The sequence below is a fragment of the Urocitellus parryii genome, chromosome 5, assembly GCF_045843805.1.
Source record: "Urocitellus parryii isolate mUroPar1 chromosome 5, mUroPar1.hap1, whole genome shotgun sequence".
NCBI lineage: Eukaryota > Metazoa > Chordata > Mammalia > Rodentia > Sciuridae > Urocitellus > Urocitellus parryii.
The window spans coordinates 187,756,229-187,779,612 of NC_135535.1; the positions used below are offsets into that span (position 1 = coordinate 187,756,229).

A 23,384-nucleotide genomic window follows, 5' to 3' on the forward strand; every position below is an offset into this window, starting at 1 on the left:
GAGTTACTCATTTCCTGGATGTCACGGAAACTTTTCCCTCCTTATAAGAACAAAACACCCGCCTCCACGGGCCACCGCGGAAGCTCCTTAAGGAGGACCGCGCGGATTAGCGGGGCCCCGCCCAGGGTCAGCCGCAGAGATCTGCCTGGCGACCCCCGCAGGAAGGCCAGACGACACAGCAGAACTGGAGAGTGACCTGGCGAGACAGGATGTGGCCCCTGGAGCAAAGTGGGGAGCGAAGACAGGAGGGCGGGGAGGACGCCCTTAAAAGCCGGTTTAGGCCGCAGACTGGAAGAGGTTGTCTCTGCAAGTCCACCGAGTGTTTCAGTGGCGCGTTTTACGAGTGGAGTGGCGGAGTTCCAGGGGCCACCTATTTTGTCCCTTTAAGGAAAATAAAGGGACAAAAAGACACAACGCCGGTCTTTTTTCTTTTGCAGCTTGGGTTGGATTAACATAACCAAACGTTATGATGAATGCATTGTTGTCCATCTCCGAAGTAACCCTGCACAAAGGAGGACGAGGACCAAATGCTGTAGGGGGCGCTTTCCTCTCCAAGGCCTGGCTAAGGCTCTGAACTTAGATGCAGTATTTCTAACCCTGTTTTAGAGACCAGAGAACCGAGTCCAGGAGGGAGGTCAGCAGCAACCCCGCTTGTACTTAACAGATTACAAAATCCATAACCTTCTGTCACTTTCTTTTTGTTACCTGCCCAAATCCCACGGCCAGTAGTGGGTTTGAATGAGTGCTTCACTAGCGCCAAATGGTAGTGAGGTTAAATTGGGGAAATGAAAACACTGTCCAGAGGTTATCACCATTGCTACTGGTTCTGGGTCTTAGATCACCTTCTTGCTTTCCTTCTCAGCCCAGCCAAGGAACTTTTAACACCCGCCTGGAATACATTAGGTGGAGTCTGAAAGATAAACAGGCAATGAGAAAAATTTCCAAAAATAGACCCCCTGGCCCTTGGCCCAGGGTACTTTTCATGTTCGAGCTTCTGCTCCTGCAGCCCTTTCCTGACAATAGGGATCTATCTGTGGCAGTTTTGGGGGCGAGTGAAGGGAGGTGGGTACCGGGAAACATTTTTGAAAGAGCTTTGTGTTTCCAAAATGTCTACAAGTTGAATGGTTGGGACACTGGCCCACCCTCCTCCAAACATGGCTGGGGACATTTCCTGGGGGATGGAGGGGGTTCACACAGACCTGAGCCCTATAATCCTTTGGCTAAGAGTTGAGGGTTTTGCTGGAATGTCAAGGTAGTGCTTACATGCTTGAATGCCCTCTGGGATTGCCATCTTGTCTGCAAAATTTGTTTTAGCTATTTCTAACTGGTTGTGTATATTTATAAAAGGAAGATTTATTATGTTTTTCTTTTAAACCCAATGATTTCATCCTCTGTGGCTGATGGTCTCTTTCATGGGCTCCTGTCTACTCACAGAACTTGGTTCACCATACTATCCTTCCACATAAACTGCTTATGAATTGGTCTCTTCTTATCTCCCCAACCTCTTATCTCAGTCCAAGTTCCACCACTAAACTCCTTGCACTTCTTGGAACTTGTGCTTCACAGGATGTGATAAGCCGGTTGCTCGGTGTTTTACCCCTGAGGATGTTCACATGCGCTCTATCTTCTGCCTGCAACCTTTACCCCACCTCTTTCTCCAACCTGTGAGCCCCATGCACAATCATACCATTTGTGCCTAATTGTGTGTTCAGTTTTCACATCCCCCGACAGGCTATCACTCCTCCAGGAAGTCTTCTTTGAGTCTCCTGCTGGGTTGGACTTCCCTCTTGGGTAGTTCCTGCATCACATCAATCTTGCTCCTGAAAAGGTTATTAAGAGATAGGAAAAGCTTCCAGGAACCCCGTGAGGAAAGAAGTCAGGGAACCCCTGCTTCAAACACAGTACTGCTGAATAGAATATCAACAATGAAAGAAAAAAGAAAAAGAAACAAAAAAAAATGGTGTGGTAGAGGGGGATCTCTAGGTGTGAGGGAACTCAAAGGCATGATATGAATATAAGTCCAAATGGTTAAGTCTGGGATGAGTCCCCAGTCAATGATCGGGAATTAGGATCCATTCAAGCCTTAAATTAGAAAGATAGGGATCTAGATTTGAGCCTTCTGCCCAAAGCTGGGGCTCTGGGAAGGCTGGCTTTTAGTAGCAGTGGAATGGAAAAAAAAAAAAAAATCTTCCTCTGTTGGCCTAGGATCTGCAAGGAAGTTTGTGGTTTATCTGGGGCCTGACTTAATTAAAGAATGTCTGCTATAAAAATCAGAACCCCTAGTGGGCCTGCACCACGGGTAGGTCTGAAGTCCCAATTTATATTCCTCATGTGGTGAGGGAATCTGGAAGTTAGGGAAGAAGAGGAAAGCTGCTTCCAAATGGAGAATCCTCCTGGCCTGTCAGAGGGAAATGTAAAACTCGGTTGTTTATTTATTTATTTATTTTCCCAAAGAAATAACTCCCATTGAAGACAAGCTTATCCTGAGAAATGATAAACCAAACTAGGAAATGAATCACACCAGGGAGTAGATACGTATACGTCATGAACAGGAGAATTAGCCCCTTAAGTTCTTGAGATGATAGAGCAATTTGAAAAAGTCTATAAAATAGTAATGGTCAAGATGCAAAGATAAGATGATAGAACATAGAACTATGAAAAAAAGATAAATTTGAAAAAGTAGAAATATAATATGTAGAAATTAAAAATTTAGTCATTTACATTTAAAACATTTTAGTGGTTGAGATTCTTATAGTAATAAGGTGTAAGTCAAAACATTCAAAAACTCATTAAAAGGGGAAAGGAAGAAAAGTAATAATTTCATTTTATGAGTTCTGTGTCAAATCTGAAATAATTTGTAAAATATTAGCAAACAGAAACAGCAGCACATGAAAAGAATATGACAACATAAATAAATCACAAGGGAAAAATTGAAAGAACATCACCATAGATGCTGAAAATCATTAGATACAATTCAGTATTCAGATACAAAAGCTCCTGTAACATGATATGTACAAGGGTGAAGTTCAGTCCCCAAATTTATATCATACTTACTGCAGAATACTAGAAACCTTCATGTTAAAGTCAGTGCAAAATAAGAATAACCTCATGGGCTGGGGATGTGGCTCAAGCAGTGGCGCTCGCCTGGCATGCATGCGGCCCGGGTTCCATCCTCGGTGCCGCGTACAAACAGGGGTGTTGTGACTGCAGAAAACTAAAAAATAAATATTAAAAAATTCTCTCTCTCTTAAAAATATTTTTTTTTAAAAAAGAATAACCTCGTTTAAAAAATCCTCATTAATTTATTTTTATTTTTTAATTTATTTTTTAAAAAACTTTATTAATTAGGAATATTTTTGGCTGCAAGTAACAGAATACACAACAGTAATTTTATAAGTATGTAAGATTTTAGGCTTAAACACAGAAGAGCTTATTTTTCTCAAATATAAAGCATGTGTACAGGTGGCTGTTTCTGTTCAATGTCATGATTTTTTCAGGACTGGTCAAATATTATGTGCATCTACTGTTTTCATAGTTTTTGCAAAATTGCCTTTCAAAGTGGTTATACCAATTTAAACCCTTGTCAATAAAGTATGAGATTGCCTGTTTCCTCACATTCTTGCAGGTCTTGGGTATTTACTAATTAGTTTGCTTCTTTTTGGGGTAGGAAAAAAAAAGATGTCTCGATTTGCATTTCTTTAATTATGAATGAGGCAGAACAGAACATTATTATTGGACATGTTTATGTCTTTATTTGTGAACAACCAGTCCCAGGTTTGCCTGTTTGTATTGGTGTGTGTGTGTGTAAGAAAATGGAATTGTTTTCGTTAGCAGAGGGTCAGCATTACATGAAGTTTCAAATTTCACTGTGGAAGGTGGCAAGCCCAGGACCCACTGCAGGATAGCTTCAGACATTCCACAGTCAGGAACACAGGGGAAAAATTTTTACATTGAATCCATGGGGATTTCCCGTTCTCCCCCATCTGTGGTTATCCCAGAATATGGAACAGAATGCATGACGATGGGAGGGACAGGAAGCCATGGCTAGTCATCAGGAGTCTGATGGAGGGGTAAAAGGGCACTTTTCCTTGATTTGGTCAATCTCTCACCACCCTGAATTCAACTTTGTCTGGAATTTGAAGAGATAACAGCTCTAGTTTACAGGATGTTTCTCTGGAAGAGGCTGCTTTGCTGCGACCTCAAAGGTGTCAGTTGAACAAGATGGATGATTTATGTTTGGCTGTTTCTTTCCTCAAGGTCAGTGCTGGCAACACTGCTCCCTTGGGAATGCTGGAGCCTACGGGGCTGTTCTGTTGACTTACTGATGAAGATGAAGCCAGAAAAGTTAGGTCATACACTCAGGGTTACATTGTTGGTTAGTGGCAGAATAATAATTGATGCTTAAATTATGTGCTAGGTATTATGCTAAGCATTTTGCACATAATAATTCATTTAACTCCTATAATAACCATACACAGTAGGTGTCATTAGATTCCCATTTAACAGATGAAGAAACTGAGGCCCAGAGAAGCTAAATAATTTGTCCAAGTTTACACAGCTAATAAATGGGAGAGCCAGGATTATTATTATTATTTTTTTATGATACTGGGGATTGAACTCAGGGTCACCTACTATTGAGCTACATCTCCAGGCCTTTCTATTTTGAGGCAGGATCTTGCTAAGTTGCAGAGGCTGGCCTCAAACTTGTGATTCTTTTGCCTCAGCCTCCCAAGTAGCTGGAATTACAGGCCCTGAACCATCTTGCCCAGCTCCAAGAGCCAAGATTTGAACCAGGCATGGGCTCCAGAATCTTGCTATACTGTATCTTTTTCCTTTACATGTCAGTGCATTAAAACTGAAAGATTCCTTCAGAACAATCCTTATGTACACTACATGTGACACAATCTATTATGTTCATTTATTTTATTAATTTTTTTTGCAGTATTGGATATTGAACCTGGGGTTTCATATAAGCTGGGCAAGAACTCTACCACTGAACTATGCCCCCAGTCCTTTTCTTTTTTCTCTATTTTATCTTTGTGTGTGTGTGTGTGTGAGAGAGAGAGAGAGAGAGAGAGAGAAACAAATGCAGGCCACAGCTCATTAATAAATCAAGATTCACATTTTACAAAAAAAAAAAAAAATCCTTCTTTAAATGACTCTTCTAGCTCACATCTCCGTGATGGCTGTTTGTTCCTGTTTTCTGCATGCCAATGTTCCATCTATATGCAAGGCTTGGAGTGGGAAAGAACTGACAGATAATTTCTCTCAAGCTTATTTCTGGTCATTAGGCATTCTTTGCTCTCCCTGTAGATAATGTCTAAAGACAGTACACAGAGCTTTAAAACAAATCACAGTGTTATAACTTTAGGAAGACCTTCTTCCCTTGTTTATTCATCCAACAAATATTTCAGCACCAACTCTATGCCAGGCATTGTGCTAAATCAGGAAGTGGCAAACTATGGCTGGTAGACCCAAGCCAAGAGCCACCTGTTTCTGTAAATAAAGTTTTATTGGCTCATTCATTTATGTGTTGTCTATGGCTGCTTTTGTTCCATGGGAGCAGAAGTGAATGAATGTAGCCACTCATTCATCAACCAACTTTTTCCCATTCATTCACCAAATTTTATTGACGATCTACCATGTGTGCAGCCCTATGGACAAGACAAAAAAATAGTTCTTCAGTACTTTCTTAGAATGGGCAGAGAAAAGAGATGAATGCATCTCACTGTAATCCTTAATACTTCTCTTTGGGGCCCTGGTTTGTACTTGGACATGATTTGTTTAACTACCTTAAGAATCTTAAATGTTTGTGTTCCAATTGCTTTCAACTTACCTAAGTCACTCCTCACTCCCAAGAATAATTGCTGTGTGCCTGAGCATATAAGCATATAACGTTCCCAGTCGTTATTCATCGAACTTTCTATTTTGAGTGTCTCCTTTGTATGAATCCACATCATAGATACTTAAACAACAACAATAACAACAAACTGGTCCTCCCAATCTGGGGGAGGGGTAGGACACAAGTCAGCACACAAGTATAATACTGCATGTGAACAGAATGATGCTCTGGTTTACTAGCAGCTTGGAGGAAGGGTGCCCAACTAGGAAGACTTCTTGGAGGAGGCCACACAGAATTGACTGTTTCTTTTTTCTCTCCTTTTTTTGGTACCGGGGATTGAACCCAGGGGTGTTTTACCATGGAGATACATCCCCAGCCTTTTTACTTTTTTTTTGTTTTGTTTTGTGTTAAGGTCTTGCTAAATTGCTTAGAGTCTTGCTAAATTTTCTGAGACTGGCTTTAAACTTGTGATCCTCCTCCCTCTGCTCCCAAGTTGCTGGGATTGCATGAACCATGGCATTTCACCTAAACTGACTCTTGAAGGAGCTAATTAGACAATGAAGGGGACAGAGCAATGAACACATGGGAAGTCTAGAGGTGTTTAAAAATAGATTTTTTTTTTTTTTTAGGGATAGTAGAAATAAGGGCATTGACTCATCATCAAAGATATTTGTGCTTCGATGTTTAAAAATGTTTATTCACTTATTTATCTGTGGTGGGAATAAGCTGTGGTAGCCTGTCAGTCTTTTGAACCATCTGGTCAACCCTTTGGTTTGTGCAAGTTCTCACCAGTCCTAGGAGGACACGGACCTGCAGCCTTGATCTCTTGGGCAAGATGCATGGACTGGATGAGCTGGTCTGAGCATTGTGTCAAAAGGTGCTCTGATGGGAGAAGAGCTGGTGCGCCAGGAACATTCCAAGCAGGTACGATTACTGGGCGGTTATGACACCCATGACTCCTCCAGGCAGAAATGGTCACCTGCTGGCTGCTCCTGCACCGCCCGCCCCTGCCTGGCGCCTGACCTTCCAGTCTTCCTAATAAATCTGCCTGAGCTTGCTTGCCTCTTCAGGTATCGAGAGGGGAGTTTGTCTGGAGACCCTTTGGGGATCAATGTCAAATGCTCAACAAACGTTCTGTTAACTTAGGTCTGCAGCAGGCTGGAAAAGGAGAAGATTAAAGGAATAAAATACGCCCGCATGGTTTTGGAGAGCACTAACCAGCTGGGAGGCTGCTTTGTCATCTAAGGTGACCATAGGGTCGGCTGATAAATGAAAACAATTTTCTGTAACACGTGGGCTTTTAATCTTCCCAGTAGCCCGGAGGAGAAACGTTAGACATGATGACTGGAGCAGTTTTTACTGTGTCATATGGGGACCCAGTGATTTTTTTAGGGTGATACAATGTATCTAGCAGAACCCAAGAGAGCAGATATTAGTGGGCCTCCCCAGGATCTGAAGAGGCATCAGCAACAAAGAAGAAACCCCTCTCTGATCTGTCTTCCTCTTTTGGGTCCACTCCTCATTAATCTGCTTTATTCTTCCCTCCATGCAGCCTGCCATCTCTCCCTCTCTTGGGCTTCACATGCTCAGTTTCAGGCCCCAGCAATGATTGACTTACAACTGTTGGTCCTAGTTATAAATTTTCAGGAAAAAAAAATACTAGAATTGGCCTCGTGGGTCCAGATCTCTAACACTGCCCTCAGGAGGCAGGTAGGGCCATTTGGAGTATGTGGCTCCTGAGAGGCACATACTTGTCTGTGGGAATTACTAATCTCAGAAGAGACTGTGGATTGTGCGGAGTTCTCCCAAATAGCTTCCAGGATCTCTGTGATCCATTAGACTTAGGTTCTTTGAGGGCACGCTTGTTTTGCATTGCAGGCTGGGAATCTGCTTGGAGGGTACAAATGGGTATTTCTGCTTTTCTAGAGGTTTACTTTATATTATCACTGGGTGTTGAAGAGATGAGCACTCTGTACATAATGCTGTTCTCACTCCTGTATTACAGCGCACAGCTTGGATGTCCTAGGAGGGTGCTGATAAGAGGCTATTATATCCAGGTTTAAACAAGGGCTTTGCAGAGGTATGACAGCTCATGATCATATATTTGTGTTATCTGGCAGAACAAATGGCTGTAGCCTTGGTGGTCTGTGGTCCTTGCATTTCCAGACACTTCTCTGCTATTCTTCCAAGGCACTCTACTATCCACCTGTCCTCTTATCAATGTTAGACTCTACAGCTCCTTGGTAGGGACCTCACCCTCCCTCTAGCAGGATTTTTGCAGTCTTGCCTTGATATCTGCCCAGTTCTATTTCCTATATTTGAGATACCTTCTATTTTCTTCCATGTCTCTAATGCATATTAAGTTCAAGTTCAAGGTCTACCAATGACCTTTCCCTAAGATGCCATCCTTCACTTCCATGTTTTAGAACTCATTCAATAGTCATTCACCCAATAGTTGTTTACTGAGAGCAGTGTTGGCCAGTTATATTAGTTTGCTAGGGCTGTTATTACAAACTACCATGTGGCTTAGAAAACAGAAATGTATTTCCTTGCTGCACTGGAGATTTAAACTCTAAGATCAAGGTATTTGCAAGTTTGATTTTTCTGGAGGTCTTTCCTAGGCTTGCAGACAGCCTCCTCATCGTCTCTCCTCTGCGTGCACACATTCCTGGTGTTTCTTTGTGTGTCTACATTTTTCTTCTTATAAGGACACCAGTCATATTGGATTAGGGTCCACCCTCTCAGCCTTATTCTAACTTAATCTCCTCTTTAAAGGCTCTATCTCCAAATACAGTCACCTTCTGAGATATGAGGTTAGCGCTTCAACATATGAATGGGGAGGGGCACACAATTCTGCCCATAAGCCCAACACCATTGGATCATGGCTGGACTAGCCACGTGCCCATTCTTGTCGTCTTGATTGACAACCTGGTGGGGAAAGACACACATAGCAAAAACTATATTTATGACTAGATGGTTCATTGCCATTGGGGATGGTCCAAGAAGTAGAATACACAGTATGTGGAAAGGTCACAGAGCGTTGAGGGCAGGCCAGGAAATACCTGAGGAAAAATGAGTGAGGTCATCTAGGTGAAGAGGGAGGATTCAGTATGTCAGACAGACAGACAACATTTATGAATTCCAGTCATCGAGGAAGAACATGACATATCCAAAGAATTAATGTTAAAGTGTCAGATCACACAGGACCTTACATCCTGACATCCTTATCTCAATGCTCCCTGCACCCTGACTGTGACTGTGTTAAAGCATCTTTGATGAGGATGGGTGGGATGCATGCTTACTTCCCTATAGGCTCACTTGGTCAGAGGTCCTGTCTTCAACTCCTTTTGTATTTTTTCTTCACAGTATACAGCATAGATCTGGGCATATAGTAGGTAGCTAACAAATAAATTAGGTGGCTATAATGAGAAATGAGACTAATAGAAGCCCTCCTGCTTGTCTAGATTAGGGGCTGACAAAATCCTAGTGGGGGTTTCTCCTGGAGGCGCTGAGAGGTAAGGAGTATCGGTATTATGATGCCACCTAGTGCTTCTTTTGATTACAACCACACGGGGAGAGCAGGATGGTGACTCGTCTTTCATAGTCTGGAAAATCGGAAATCCAACATCTGTCTTGTTTATTAGTATAAATGGATTTGTCCACCTGCTCCTCCTTTCACCCATTTTCCATCTAATTTGATGTCTATGTGGATCTCACTCCTATGAGATGGACATGTCACGTGTCTTTTCACCTCTTCGTATTGGAATCTTTCTGTCCCCATATCATAAAGAATGCTTTCAGGTATCAATCAGTGTTTAGAGTCCCTGAGTTCCCATAGTGCTTTCTCTTGGCATGACATGCACTAAAAGATGCCTCATATTGTGTTAGGACTAATTGTCAATCTCCTTTCTTCATTCCCTCAGTGTCAGATTGTGAATGCAAAGGTCAGAGACTCTGCTTTAGTCAGCTGGTGGTTCCTATGATCAGCCTGGTGCCTGTCATGTAGTGGGTTCCTTAAAAACATGTTTGCTGTTTCACATGGCTGTCACCTTGGCAGGCCACCTGAAAGGATCCTTTTGGAGAGTCCTAGGAAATGAGGAGACAGACAGCCCCACATTTGACACCAGTGCAAGATATGAGCCATGTACATTGTGACAGCCACATTATACCCTGTTTGCCTACCAGGGATATAGTATCAGGTCATGAATGAGATGTCATTGTATGGATGTCAATTTTCCCTGAATTAAACAATTCAATGCAAATTCAACTAAAATTTGTCATGAGGAACTTCACAAACTTACTCAATTATTATGAGAGGATAAAGGTTGATGAAGAGCCAAAGCAATTTAACATAGAAATAGGAATGGGGGGTGGTGCTTGTCTTGACTCTGCCACCATAGCAATAAAACGTGAGGAATGGGTGGCATTCATGTTTTATGGTGCTGGCACAGAAACCAACCAGGAACTCAGAACGTACTCATGTTTATTTGGGAACTTTCCCAAACCGCATGGGAAACAATGGGTTGTTTGGTATTGGATATTGGAAAATTTGCTCACTCCCTGGAGAAAAATACAAGTGGACCCCTATTTCATGCCAAATACAAAGGTGAACTGCAGATGGACTAAGAATTGAGTATGAAAAGGTAAAATGATACAGTTTATAGAATAAAATGATGAAGAATATCTTTATGACCCCGGAGTTGAGAAGGACACAATCACACTGAAAAATCACCTAAAAAGCAAAACAAATAAATGAATAATTAGGACAAAGGTCTACAGGATCAAAATTAAGGATTACTGTCCTATAAAAATAGAAAGATGCTGGCATGGTGGTACACACTGGTAATTCCAGAGACTCGGGAGGTTGAAGCAGGAGGATCACAAGTGTGAGTCCAGGCTGGTGGGTAACTCGGGACAACCTGTTTCTAAGTAAAATAAAATAAAATAAAATAAAATAAAATAAAATAAAAGATCTGGGGATATAGCTCAGTGGTAGAATGCTCCTGAGTTCAAATCCTAGTCCAAAAAAAAAAGGACTTATAGAAAAGTAGGGCCATGAATAGGCAGTTCATTGAAGAAAACCTCTGTGGCCTATGAATATAGGAAGAAATGTTCAATTTCACTGGTAGATAAAGTGAAAATGAAAGCAAAACGGACTGACATTCTTTCCATTATAGTGTCAAAAACTAGAAATTGGCTTATTAGATGAGTTTGAGCACTGGTTAGTGTCTGATACTTAGTAAACACTTTATTAGCGTCTATGAATAAATAAACTAGTACATACTGGCAAGGAGGGGAGTGTGGGTCAGAAACCCTTGTATGACACACGGGCATAGAATGTAGGGCAGTGATTCTGGTACTTGATTTAACAGTACTTGGTGCAGCTAAGTAATCAGGGCTTCCATTAGGCTAGTAGGCATCTTTGTGCAGCTGGAAAAAAGTGTCCACCTCTGAGCAGATGGATTTCAAAAGGTGCCCTCTCTAGATAGTCACAGCCTTCCATGGATTGGGTGGAAAATGGAGAACAGAGTCTCTCTCTCTGTCTCTGTGTGTGTGTGTCTGTGTGTGTGTAATAGAAGTGGGATGGGCAGGACACATATTCCTCCAGTGGGACATGACTTGGATGAGAGTAGAGGTTGTATTTAAAAAAAGTATTTTAGTATTTTTGCAATCTATTGACACCTTGGCTGGATCTCTTCATACAGGACACATCTGCCTATTCAAGAGTGATGGCCCCCTGCATCCCCTGTGACTTCCAAATCCTTCTCCTAGGCATGTATTTCAGAGAAGTTTACTTGGGTCTATTAAATGGACCACAGACAAAATGTACATGGCTACATTGTTTGTGGTATTAGAGAGTTAGAGGCAGTTTTGCTAACATTTGGGGAATGGAAGTAAAATGTGGTAGATGCCACATCTGAAATGCTGTGAAGCAATCAGAAGTGATGAACTGGGATTATCACACCAACCGCAACGAAGACAGACCCTTAGAAAGGATGTTGGGGGAAAAAAGAAGAAAAATGTTGACTGAAAAAAAGTAGAATATAAGATGATCTCCCTGGGCACAGTGGTGCACACCTGTAATCCCAACAACAAGGGAAGTGAAGGCAGGAGGATTGCAAGTGTGAGTACAGCCTCAGCAATTTAGCCAGACCCTGTCTCAAAATAGAAAATAAAAGAATAAAAGTGGCTGGGGGTGTGCCTCAGTGTGTGTGTGTGTGTGTGTGTGTGTGTGTGTGTGTGTGTGAGAGAGAGAGAGAGAGAGAGAGAGAGAGAGAGAGAGAGAGAGAGAGACAGAGAGACAGAGAGAGAGAGAGAGAGAGAGAGAGAGAGGTTTGTAGAGGAAAGGGGGAGAGGAAGGGAACAATACCATTTTTAAAAACCAAAACCAAAACCAAACCAAACAAAAACCCGCTATCTATCTTCCTCCCTCCCTCCCCTTCTACCTGGGGACTGGACCCAGCGTGCTCTACCACTGAGCTACATCCCCACCCTTTTCATTTTTTATTTTGAGACAGGGTCTCCCTATATTGCCCAGGCGATCCTCCTGTCTCAGCCTCCTGAGTCCCTGCGATTACAGGCTTGCACCACCGTCCGGGCTTTCATTTTTAAAAAATACACATCCAAACACAGCAGCAAGAATGCAGCTGGGGCTGAGGATGAAGTTTGGGAATAGGGATGGGGATAAAGAGGAAAAAAATGAACAAAGCCAGAGAGGGGTCTCGCACATTTCATGAACGAAGGAACTTCCTTATTTCAACTCTCTGCACCTGAAATGCCAATCAGGGGAGCCTTTCTCTTGGGAATCTCTAACTTCTGCATCTTCCAGGGCCTCCTCCCAGACTCCGAGCTCCGCCCACTCATTTCCTTGGTTCCGCCCCATTCAGGAGACATTTGCATATTTCTTTGAGGAATACCTCCAGCCTCTGAGGCCCCTCCCCTTTGGAACGCCCGTTCTTCCCCTAGGGGGCGTGGCGGTTGCCAGGCAACAGGAGGACGCGCCGAGCGCCGGGTTTCAGCCCACCGCAGGCGATAGAGATAACACGTCGCCCTTTTAGGCGCTGAGGGCGGTGCACAGCCCCTCCCCCAGACTCCGGCCCGTTTCTTCAGTCTCCCCAGCAGCCTCTGAGGCCGCCCCGAGAGAGCATCAGGATGGCAGAGGTCAGGCTCCCTTGTCGGTGGCCTCTCGCCCCACCTCTTCCTCCCATCTCTCCCGCTAGATGCCCTGCGGCATCCACTGATTCTGATCCTCTCCCATCAACATCCTATCCCCACCTGCACCCTCACTTTCCGGGGCCTTTCTCCGTTGGCCTTTCTCTGGCCTCATCCCCTCCTGTCCTTCCCTCATGAGTTCCCAGACACACGACAAGCATCCACGCCTAGAGTTTGAACCATTAGGGTGATACAAATATTGAAGATGTCTCAATGGAAAGTGGGAAAAAGCTTCACAGATACGCTTGTCACCCCTACTACTGACTCGTGTCCACTTGTCACATCCTGTTTTCCTATCATATGATCGCTTGCAGTCACACATCTTCTGTGTTGTCATGGACCCCTGTGTTTATATTCTATAGCCTCCAATCACTCTCCTCCCTATTATAGTATATGCCCTCTTCAGCCTCACTGGTCAGGAGTCATTTCCACAGTCTTTCAGAGACTCTCCTGCCTGTCCATTAGCCTTCTCATTTACAACCTCAACAGCCTTAAGACTCTGTCATCACTTGACATTCACAGTTTCCATCTGCCATGGTCCAATTCAAATTCTTCATTGCCCTGCCAGAGCCCTCCCCATGACATGGTCAGTTCCAGCCTGGACCAGCTACATGATTTTTGAGGCCCAGTGCAAAATGAAAACGCAAGCTTCTTGTTCAAAAATTAAGAATTTTACAACCTGACAGCAGAGCATTAACCAAGGATGGGGCTCTTCTGAGCACTGAACCTTTTGCACCTAAGTAGTTCTCACACCCATGAAGCCAGCCCTGGTGCTTCTCTTAGCACCAGCATGTTCCCACCTCAGTTGCTTTCCTTGTCTCCTCTTCACCATCTCCCACCCCTCAGCATTCCATCTCCTCCATGCCTAGCCTTCCTTTCTATTTTCTTTTCTCAATATTGGAGATTGAACCCAGCTTCATGCATTCTACCTCCAAGCTACACCCTTGCTCCTCTTCCTTTCTCCCCTTTAAAAATATTTTGAGACAGGTTCTCTCTAAGTTGTCCAGGCTTGTCTTGAACTTGGGACCCTCCAGCTTCAGCCTCTCCAAGATGCTGAGATTATAGTCATGCACCACTATTCCCAGCCTCTAGTCTCCCTTTATTAATTCTATTTCCTGTGTTGAATGACTCTGAACCTTTTCCCATTTTCCCCACTCCTGGGCCCAATCACTATCATCTCCCTTTGACATCCCTGTTGCTATGGTCACATCACTTCTCCCCATCACCTATTTTCATCCACATCTCTTTGCTTCTCATTTCCTCCTCTTTGTCTTTCTAGTTTTCCTTTATATTTCCCATTGTGTGCATTTGAGTGTTTCCTCCTTTTCTTCCTCAATAGTCATCTTGGTTCACTTCATTCTTCTTTATTCCCCATGAACAAGCCCCAGGTACCAATACCTGGACGTAATTGTTTCTCAGTTTTCCTTCCCTTTCATTATTTTTTCTCATTTCTTCTATTTTTCTTCACTTCACCTTGGGCAATTTTACCTAGTCTCTACTTTTGCTATCTATTTCCATGCCAGTCTCTTCTACTATGCCTCTCTTTTCCTTTCCCTTCTTTCCACAAATTGGTACTCTAAGTGCCTAGAATAGTGCCTGGTACATACAAATGCTCAGGACAGGTGATGAATGAAGGAATATGTACAGTTTCACTGATCAGTTCCCCTTGATACAGTGTTTCTGAAATACCATTATGCACTGTAACAATGTATATGTCAGTTGCTTACTGGTCATAGCTACGAGATTGCTTTTATTTTTAATAATGGTATACTTTTTAATGTCAGTATGGAAAAAAACCTCGTTTGTTCCTAGAGGTTTTAAACATTTTTTTCTTTCTTTGATATTTTCCCATTCCTGTTGTAAGAGCCAGGTGTACAGGGAAAAGTTGGCCTGCAACAAATCATTGGGCTGCTGATCAAGTGTTGACATTAATTCCTTTTACAGGGATAGAACTGAGAACATTGTCATGATAAATTTTTGTGTGTGCTCATGTTTAGCATCAACAAGGGGGAAGCATAGAGCAGTAATGGTACCATATTTCCTAAATATGATTTTTCCCTTCTTTGTGAAGTTGCTACATTGGTTTCTTTGTAATAATATGCTTTTAGTCAGGAAGAAAAGCTCCATTAAACTTAATAGTTCACTTGTTATAGAAAATGTTATAGATATGCTTGTGACTCTTTATCTGTTTTAATCTCTGAATATGTTTTGCTTGCACATCATTTTTAGGATTTAATTAATAGTACATGTGTTTTTAAAAATTAAAAAACATGTAATTGGGCAAGACAGCTTTGTCAAAACAGAAGGTAAACTAGAATATCTATCTAAAATCTTCAAGGTGGATTGGAATTTTACTCTATTATTGGTTAGTTTCTTGGATCAGTAGCAGGATATTGAGGTTCAGTCCTTCTCTGCGTAGACTACCAAAGTGTAATGTTGCAAGCACAAAAGTCTTGAGTGGTTCTCTGTGGCCTACAGAACAATGTAACCCATGCTCCTTAGAATGCCTCTCAGGCCTCCAGTCTGTACCTGACTCCCTAGTTAATCTTTTCCTTCCTTCTCCCAGTAATATCTTTTATACTTTAGCCAACTTAAATACTTGCTTGGCCGAAAAGTTTTGCTACAAGTTCCATCTGCTGGGATTGCCCTTTTCTCTACATCCTCCTGTGAAAATTCCTTCCTTTCTTCTAGACCTGCTCAAATGCCACTTCCTTCATGAATTTTGCATTATTATTCTTGGTGCGAGCAATTTTTTTCTTATAGATTCTTATAGAACTTTGAATTCATCTTGTGGCAGGGATCAAATTCTATAGTTCCATTATCTGCACAACATCCTCCACCAACTAGTCAAATGTAAATTCTCTGTGGATGGGCCATTTATTCTTTACCTTGATATCTTCTCCAGGCTCCGTTCCAGAACTTACCAATCAATATTTGCTGAATGAATGAATAAATATGTTAACCATATATTTTAACACTTATTATCGTCTTGTACCTAGTAAGAAGTAGCTGCACTGGTTTGCTAGAGCAGCCACCACAAACTCGATGGCTTTAAACAGCAGAATTTTCTTTCGTTTCACAGTTCTCAGGGATAGAAGTCTAAAATAAAGCGTGGGCAAAGTTGTGCTCCCTTGGACACCTTGAATCTAATCCTGCCCAGCTTCTTTTTCATTTCTGGCAGAGGCTGACAGTCTTTAGTCTTCCTGAGATTGCATCAGCCCAATCATTCTTCATGTTTCCCCTGTGTGCATGTCTGTCCGTCTAGAATTTCTCTTTTAATAAGAACACTGAGTCTAATTGGATTAGGGCCCACCTTACTCCAGTATGATCTCATGTTAATTAATTTTCCTACATTACATGCATTTCATATAAATGCATCCCGGGATGAAAAAGTAGTCTTCACAACATGCAGTCTCAATTTTTCTGCCAGTGGATGAAGATTGTTCATTCAGGGATATAGAATAATCCGTAAACAGTCATGGAGTAACTGTTGCCTTCCTATTCTCATCTTTGCTCCCCCCCCTCCCCCGCCACAGGACAAGGGTGAAAAACTGGTGATGGAAGAAACTGCATTTGAGGAAATCGAAAGAGATTTTCAGGAGGTTCTCAGTGAACTTTCAGGAGAAAAAGGTCTGGAAAAATTTAGGGTTGAATACGAGAGGCTTCATACCATCATGAAAAAGTCTTATGACAATGAGAAGCGTCTGATGGCCAAGTGCAGAGAGCTGAATGCAGAGATCGTGGTTAATTCCGCCAAGGTTGCCACTGCCCTGAAGCTCTCTCAGGACGATCAGACCACCATCGCTTCCCTGAAGAAGGTCAGTGATGTAGAAATAGATGAACCTGAATTTAAAATATTGTTCTTTCATTGTCTCGACAACTCAAGGTCGGCGGCAGACGAATGACTAGGTAAAAATGCACGTGAGCTCTGTATTCGTTTAATATATTCTAGGGAATAATGTGTATTCACAAAGAAAAAAATCAGTCTGGGTGAATTTCACCATGCAGAAAATAACGGAGAAGCTTTCTGACTTGGGTTTTGGGAAATAATGGGTTAGTCAAAGGACTTAGAGATAAGCAAATGCCATCTGAGAAGTTCCAAGATGTCTTGTTGGAGTAATGAGTAATGGCACATCTGATAGCTTGCTAAAGATATTTTTATACTTTTATTTTTCTTCCTATTCCAGGAGTGAATACTTTGAGAACTCCTGGCTTCTCATTGCTTCCCCTTTGACCTCCCCAGTTCCTCAGAACCAGGGATTCAGTCTTGGGGAACACTGAGGAAGAATGACTGTATTTTATACTATATATTTATTTCCAGTACTGAGGTGGAGCCTCTGTGGTGTGAGGCAAGTGCTCTGCCATTGAGCTAAGTCCCTAATGCTTTATGCTATATTTTTCATTCTTCACTGTATTGTAACATTTTGAAGGTAAAACATGAACGTTCCCTGTTAATCTCAGGGAGACAACAGGTTGAAACATTAATAAAAAAATTAAAACCCTAGTTATGAGAAATAATTTCTCAACATTTTAGGTAATTTCCTTATTGTGTGAAATCAGATGTCAACCAATTCAAATTAACTTCTAAGACCAGTACAGAATATGATTTATCTTTCTTAGAAACCACTCTTTTCCTTAGTATAATTTTTTTTTCTCAGTTACCATTTTCTTCTTAACCTTGTTGAAAAACTCAAAACAAGAAGGCTATAATTCATGCTATGACAGGAAAAACATTTTTCATTATAAATTTAAAAGCTGAAAATTGAAGGCATGAATTGGTGATTAAAATCTAATTGGTGAAGCTGATTTGGATAAAACTTTATGTAATCATATTTTCACTTAAATATCCATTTGTTTTGTCAAAAATAGTACATAGGGTTGCTACGTAAGAACATATCCCACGAACTGATACTTTTGTTTTGAGTCACTGAAATTATGTGCTGTGGTTACTCAAGAGTAATCTCTGTAATATAATAGTGAGCATGAATTTTATTAATTTAAACCCTGTCTTCTACCCATTTTATTTTTTGTCAACATCAGAGTGGAATACTGTCACCTGAACTATATAGGTTCTTGTCTGCCTAGAGGACCCACCACCTTGATAAAATTTTGCAAGATAGTTAAGGCTCTTGCAGACGCTGCTTATCCACTCAAATGGCTATAATTCACTTTTAAGTATGTAGGATAATATTGCACATTGCTTTTATAACAGTGAGGATGTTGAAGCCATAGGAGTCATTGTTTTATTCCAAACTATGGGGTTTTGTTTTTCCTGCCAGTGTTTAATAATAAGACCTGGACTTGAACTTCTGAGAATAGAAATTAGCAAGGTGGTCATGCACAATTTGGAAACATCGAAGAATGGCATCCCTAGGGAGGGTTCTAAAGTCTACATTGCCATCTGGGTACTCATTGGGACCTGAGAACCAAATGTATTTTATATTTGCAAATAGCAAGAGGTTATATTCAATCTATCAATTTAGGTGTTGGATCAGTGATCATTCCTTATGTGATAAAGCTTATTGTTTTGGTAAAAAAGCTGGATTTGGAAAGCACACAAGCTTTCATTTTTAATTCTGCAAATCTATCAACTTCTTTATTAGAAATAATCTTCCTAGGTAAATTGCAAGACCTTGTAGCCACACCCACCTACATAAGAAAAAAATATTCCTTGCCTATCTCCCTCTTTAACTGTGCTGTTCACTGGCTCATGTTGAACCATTTGTAAGTCAGTACAAACTTATGCATAATGTATAATGTATAATATTCTTTCCCCATAAATGACTACTATATTGTAATCATGATGTTATTTGATTTGCTGGTTAGTCTTGCATCTGGCATCAGTTTGGTTTTTCTCACTGATACTTGTGGCCCATCCAGGAAATTGAAAAGGCCTGGAAGATGGTGGATTCAGCCTATGACAAAGAGCAGAAAGCCAAGGAGACGATTCTTGCTCTGAAAGAAGAAATAGTGAATCTTACCAAACTAGTTGAGCAAGGGTCTGGACTATCACTGGACCATGACAGCAAGTAGGTCAAAATCTTATCTTTAAAAAAAAGTGTATTAGTACATTATATTATACATAATAGTGGGCTTCATTTTGACATATTCATACATGTACATAATAATAAAGATTTTCTTTTCTTTTCCTTTTTTCTGTATTGGGAATTGAACCCTGCCCCCCCCCCCCGGGGTACTTTTTCACTGAGTTACATCCTGGCACTTTTTAATTTTTATTTTAAGATCTCACTTAGTTTCCCACACTGTCCTTGAACTTGTGCTCCTCCTGCCTCAGCATTTTGAGGAGCTGGGATTACAGTGTGTGCCACTATGACCAGTTTCTTTGGCATCTTTAACCAAATCTAATTTGCTCTCTTGGTTTCTTATGTTTTCTTGATGCACTGGTCCAACTTGGATAGACAGTTTTAAGTAGAGGTGCCAGGGGAGGGGGCAGGAAAAACAAACAGAAGATGTCATTACCGTCATGATAGATTTGATCTCATTCGAGCTTCTTCAGGGCAGCCAGTGAAGAGCAAGGTGAGGGAACTAATTTGGAGAGGAGGCTTTAAGGAGAGTGGAAGAGGAAGAACACTGAAGACAAACTATCCTGCCCAGGTTTTCACCTTCAACAGTGTGTTCAGATGTTGCTATCTCTCTGCATAGAAACCTTGGAATTGAGGTTTTGTTTCTGGAGAAGTGCTCGAGTGTGGATTGGAAGGCTTCTTATTAAACATTTATGTTGTATCAAAAGATGTTGGTAAATAAGCGTCGTCAAATTACTGTGTTTTGAGTAGTTGTTTGATGACTGTCAGCTGCAAAAGTCTGCAGGCAAAGTTTTCCTCTAGTGAGAGCTGCTGTACTCCAGATTCATTCTCCTGCCGAGGTCCTATCAGATACGGAACTTCCACTGGTGAAGTGGTAATTCTGCACAAAGTCATTCCAAACCAGATGGAATGGTTTTTAAAACGTGGAGGTAACTGGTTTGCAATTCAAATTAATGAATGTTATCACAGACTCTCCAAAAACCAGCAAATGAGTGATTCTTCAAATTTTGTCCTGGGGAACATTTGATCTGTGCCTCATTCCTTTGGGAGAAACAAATCTCTTTGGGTGAATGGAGAGGCAACTGACAATGCATATTATTGGCTCATGTTTTTGCTTCACTTTAGACTTTATAGCTGTGATCATATCCCTCTGGAGGATAAATTAAAAAAATAATTTCCTAAGTTGACACCTCCTTAAGGTTAATTACAACAGTTGACAAGAGTAATATAGTCTTGTTGTAACAGATCTAAATAACACAGAGGTGTGGAAAGTATCATTCTCCCTACATTCCCACCCTAAATTCTTCAGAGATAATTGGTTACCAGACTAGTGTCTGTTCTTCTGGTCTTCTATAAAATGCCTACAGAATACACACATACACATACACACTCATGGATAGACAGTGCATTTCCTTAAAATTAAAGAAGGGGTCATCTCCTATACATTATTTTTGGTACCTCTTTGTCAGGGCATAGAGGGCTTTCTGTTTACGTCTGCATAGACTCCACTGGGGCCTATAGACGTTCCCAGGAAGATGGGCTCAGGATGATAGGAAGGAGTCCTGAGCAGATGGCCATTTAGTCCGACTCCCGTGTGCTTATTTTCAGTATTCGAGATTTAATAAAGTTCAAAGAAGAAGTGACAAAGGAGCGGGACCAGCTCTTGTCAGAAGTGGTGAAATTACGAGAGTCCTTAGCTGTCATCACCGAGAAACATCAGGAAATGGAGCGAGTGAAGGACGATGCGGAGCAGACCATCAGTCAGGTGGGCTCTGCTATCTGGGCAGGATGAAGGAGAGCTCCCTTTCAGAGGACGTCCTGTCCTTCCGTCTCCCTTCCTGCCTGTTCTCTCCAAAGTCCCCCTTGTGCCTAAGTGAGGCATTCCTTGCTTTGCCTGTCTCCCTGGTTTGTTTTCTGGAGAACACTTTTTCTTGAGCTGCTTTTTCTCCAGGTTCTGAGAAGTTACCAAGCTCTGCTTACAGTCAGAGCTCACTCAGGTGTCCCTGTGAAGGCCAGGGGCCCCCGCATGGCACTGGGCATAGTAGTCCCCTCAGCCCTTCTTCTTTATAGGAAAGCCACCTGGGTCCCTCTGATCACTCTCACCTGAAGCCAGAAGTCAAATAGATAATATGCAAGTGTAATCTCCAAGAGGAGAATATGAGACTTCTTTGTGAGATAAGAGAAAGGCTTTTCATAGAATTTAGAAATCCAGATGAAATATTTTTCTTAAATATATATATATATATATATATATATATATATATATATATTTTTTTTTTTTTTTTAAGCCATCAATGGATTATTTATTTATTTGTGGTGCTGAGGATCGAACCCAGGGCCTCACACCTGCCAGGCAAGTGCTGTACCACTGAGCCACAAGCCAGGCCCCAGATGAAATCTTAATGCTTTGTTTAGCACCGTCCAGGAGCATGTAAAACAGAAGTTCATATTTAGTGTAGCTGGTTACATTTTATTTAGTCCCTATTGATGCAGATCTGGATGAATTCTTTCCATGTCCAACATCCCTAGAATCCTGGGTTTCTATATTTAGTTGATTTTCTACCATCCTCTGGGAATCTGTTGCCCATCCGTGGGCTTTGGTGGCAAGGCTCCGATGAATGATGCAGAATATTCCTGAAAGTTGGAACTTTAGGGGTCAAGGATGACCGTCTCCCATGGAAAAGCTACTACTAAGTGATTGCCCAGAAAGTGAGGTGCCTGGGAGAAGGGGGACCGTGGCTAGTTGAGACCCGCCCTGGTGATTGGGTCATCTCTTTTCTCCTTGTCCTTTGTGCCCCCTCCCCCATCCCCCTAGTTCCAACAAGAAATCCAGCATCGTCAGAATGAAGCTTCCAGGGAGTCTCGGAAGAAGGAAAAACTTGAGAAAGAGCTCAAGCAGATTCAGACAGACATGGACACCAGGCAGTCGGAGATCAAGGCCCTGCAGCAGTACGTGCAGAAGAGCAAGGAGGAGCTTCAGCGGCTAGAGCAGCAGCTGAAGGAGCAGAAGGTGAGCCGGGTGCACTGTCCCCCCCCCATCCCCACCTTGGTATCCCCCACCCCCTGCCCCCCACCCTGGTACCTCCCTTTCCTATCCATTTTGCATTTCGGGTTGTCTTGGAAAACAGCCAACATTTTTTCTCTGCTGATGGTGGCAGCACATCACTTTGTAGTTGGGTCTTTGAATGGTTCTTCCTGGTAGTTATGCACTCCTCCTCCTTCCCAGCTCCAATAGGTTGGTGAATTATTTTTAACCTTTTATTGATGTATGATGTACACATTAAAAAGTGTATACGTCACAAGTACGTCACAAGTGTGCAACTTGATACATTTTCACCACTTGAACACACATCTTGTTCACCTGCACTCACCCCAGGAAGCAGAACATTTCCAGCTCCCAGAAGCCCCCCGGTGCTCTCTCTCAGTCACTTTCCTCCCCAAATTCTAAAGCAGACATTAGTTTTGCCTGTCTTTGTGCTTCACAGAAACAAGATAGATACTGGATGTATTCTTTGGCATCTAACTGCTGTTCTATTCTGTTGATTAGAGTTGATCATGTAATTGCCATGAATTTATAGACCTGCAGTGTCTAGTGTGGTAGCCATTAAGCCACCTGTGGTTACTTACATTTATTAAGTCTAAGTGAAATTAAAAATTCAGTTCCTCAGATGCACTAGTACGGTTTTCAGGTGCCCAATAGCCACATTGGGTTAGTAGATACTGTCTTGGTGAAGATAGAGAACATGATATCATTGCAGAAAACCCTATTGAACAGAGTTCAGGAAACCATTTGCTCTTTTTTTTTAAAATATTTTTTTAGGGCTGGAGATGTGGCTCAGCGGTAGCGCGCTCGCCTGGCATGCGTGCGGCCCGGGTTCGATCCTCAGCACCACATACCAACAAAGATGTTGTGTCCGCCGAGAACTAAAAAATAAATATTAAAAAAAAAATTCTCTCTCTCTCTCTCTCTCTCTCTCCCCTCTCACTCTCTCTTTAAAAAAAAAAATAAAATATTTTTTTAATTGTAGTTGAACACAATACCTTTATTTTTATTTATTTATTTTTATGTGGTGCTGAGGCCTCGCACATGCTAGGCAAGTGCTCTACTGCTGAGCCACAACCCTAGCCCACCATTTGCTCTTATTGATGTACTGTATTCCATTATGTGAACAAAACATTTTTTATTCTTAATGGGTTCATTTTTACGTTTCAAGTTTAGAAAACCATACTCAATCCTTGCTATATTAAATATTGTGTTATTTTAAATATTTCTTCTTTTATAGCCA

The 23,384-nt window shown here is 41.8% G+C and overlaps 1 protein-coding gene across 1 annotated transcript in view; it reads left to right on the forward strand.

Moving 5' to 3' along the window:
* Cfap58 (cilia and flagella associated protein 58) overlaps positions 1 to 23,384 on the forward strand; it is a 106,437-nt gene that overhangs the window by 582 nt on the left and 82,471 nt on the right. Inside the window, exons 3-6 of the mRNA XM_026401166.2 lie at positions 16,591 to 16,872; positions 18,935 to 19,083; positions 20,707 to 20,863; positions 21,914 to 22,108. Of these exons, the coding sequence (XP_026256951.2) occupies positions 16,591 to 16,872; positions 18,935 to 19,083; positions 20,707 to 20,863; positions 21,914 to 22,108 (783 nt within the window). The remainder of the gene's footprint in view (positions 1 to 16,590; positions 16,873 to 18,934; positions 19,084 to 20,706; positions 20,864 to 21,913; positions 22,109 to 23,384) is intronic.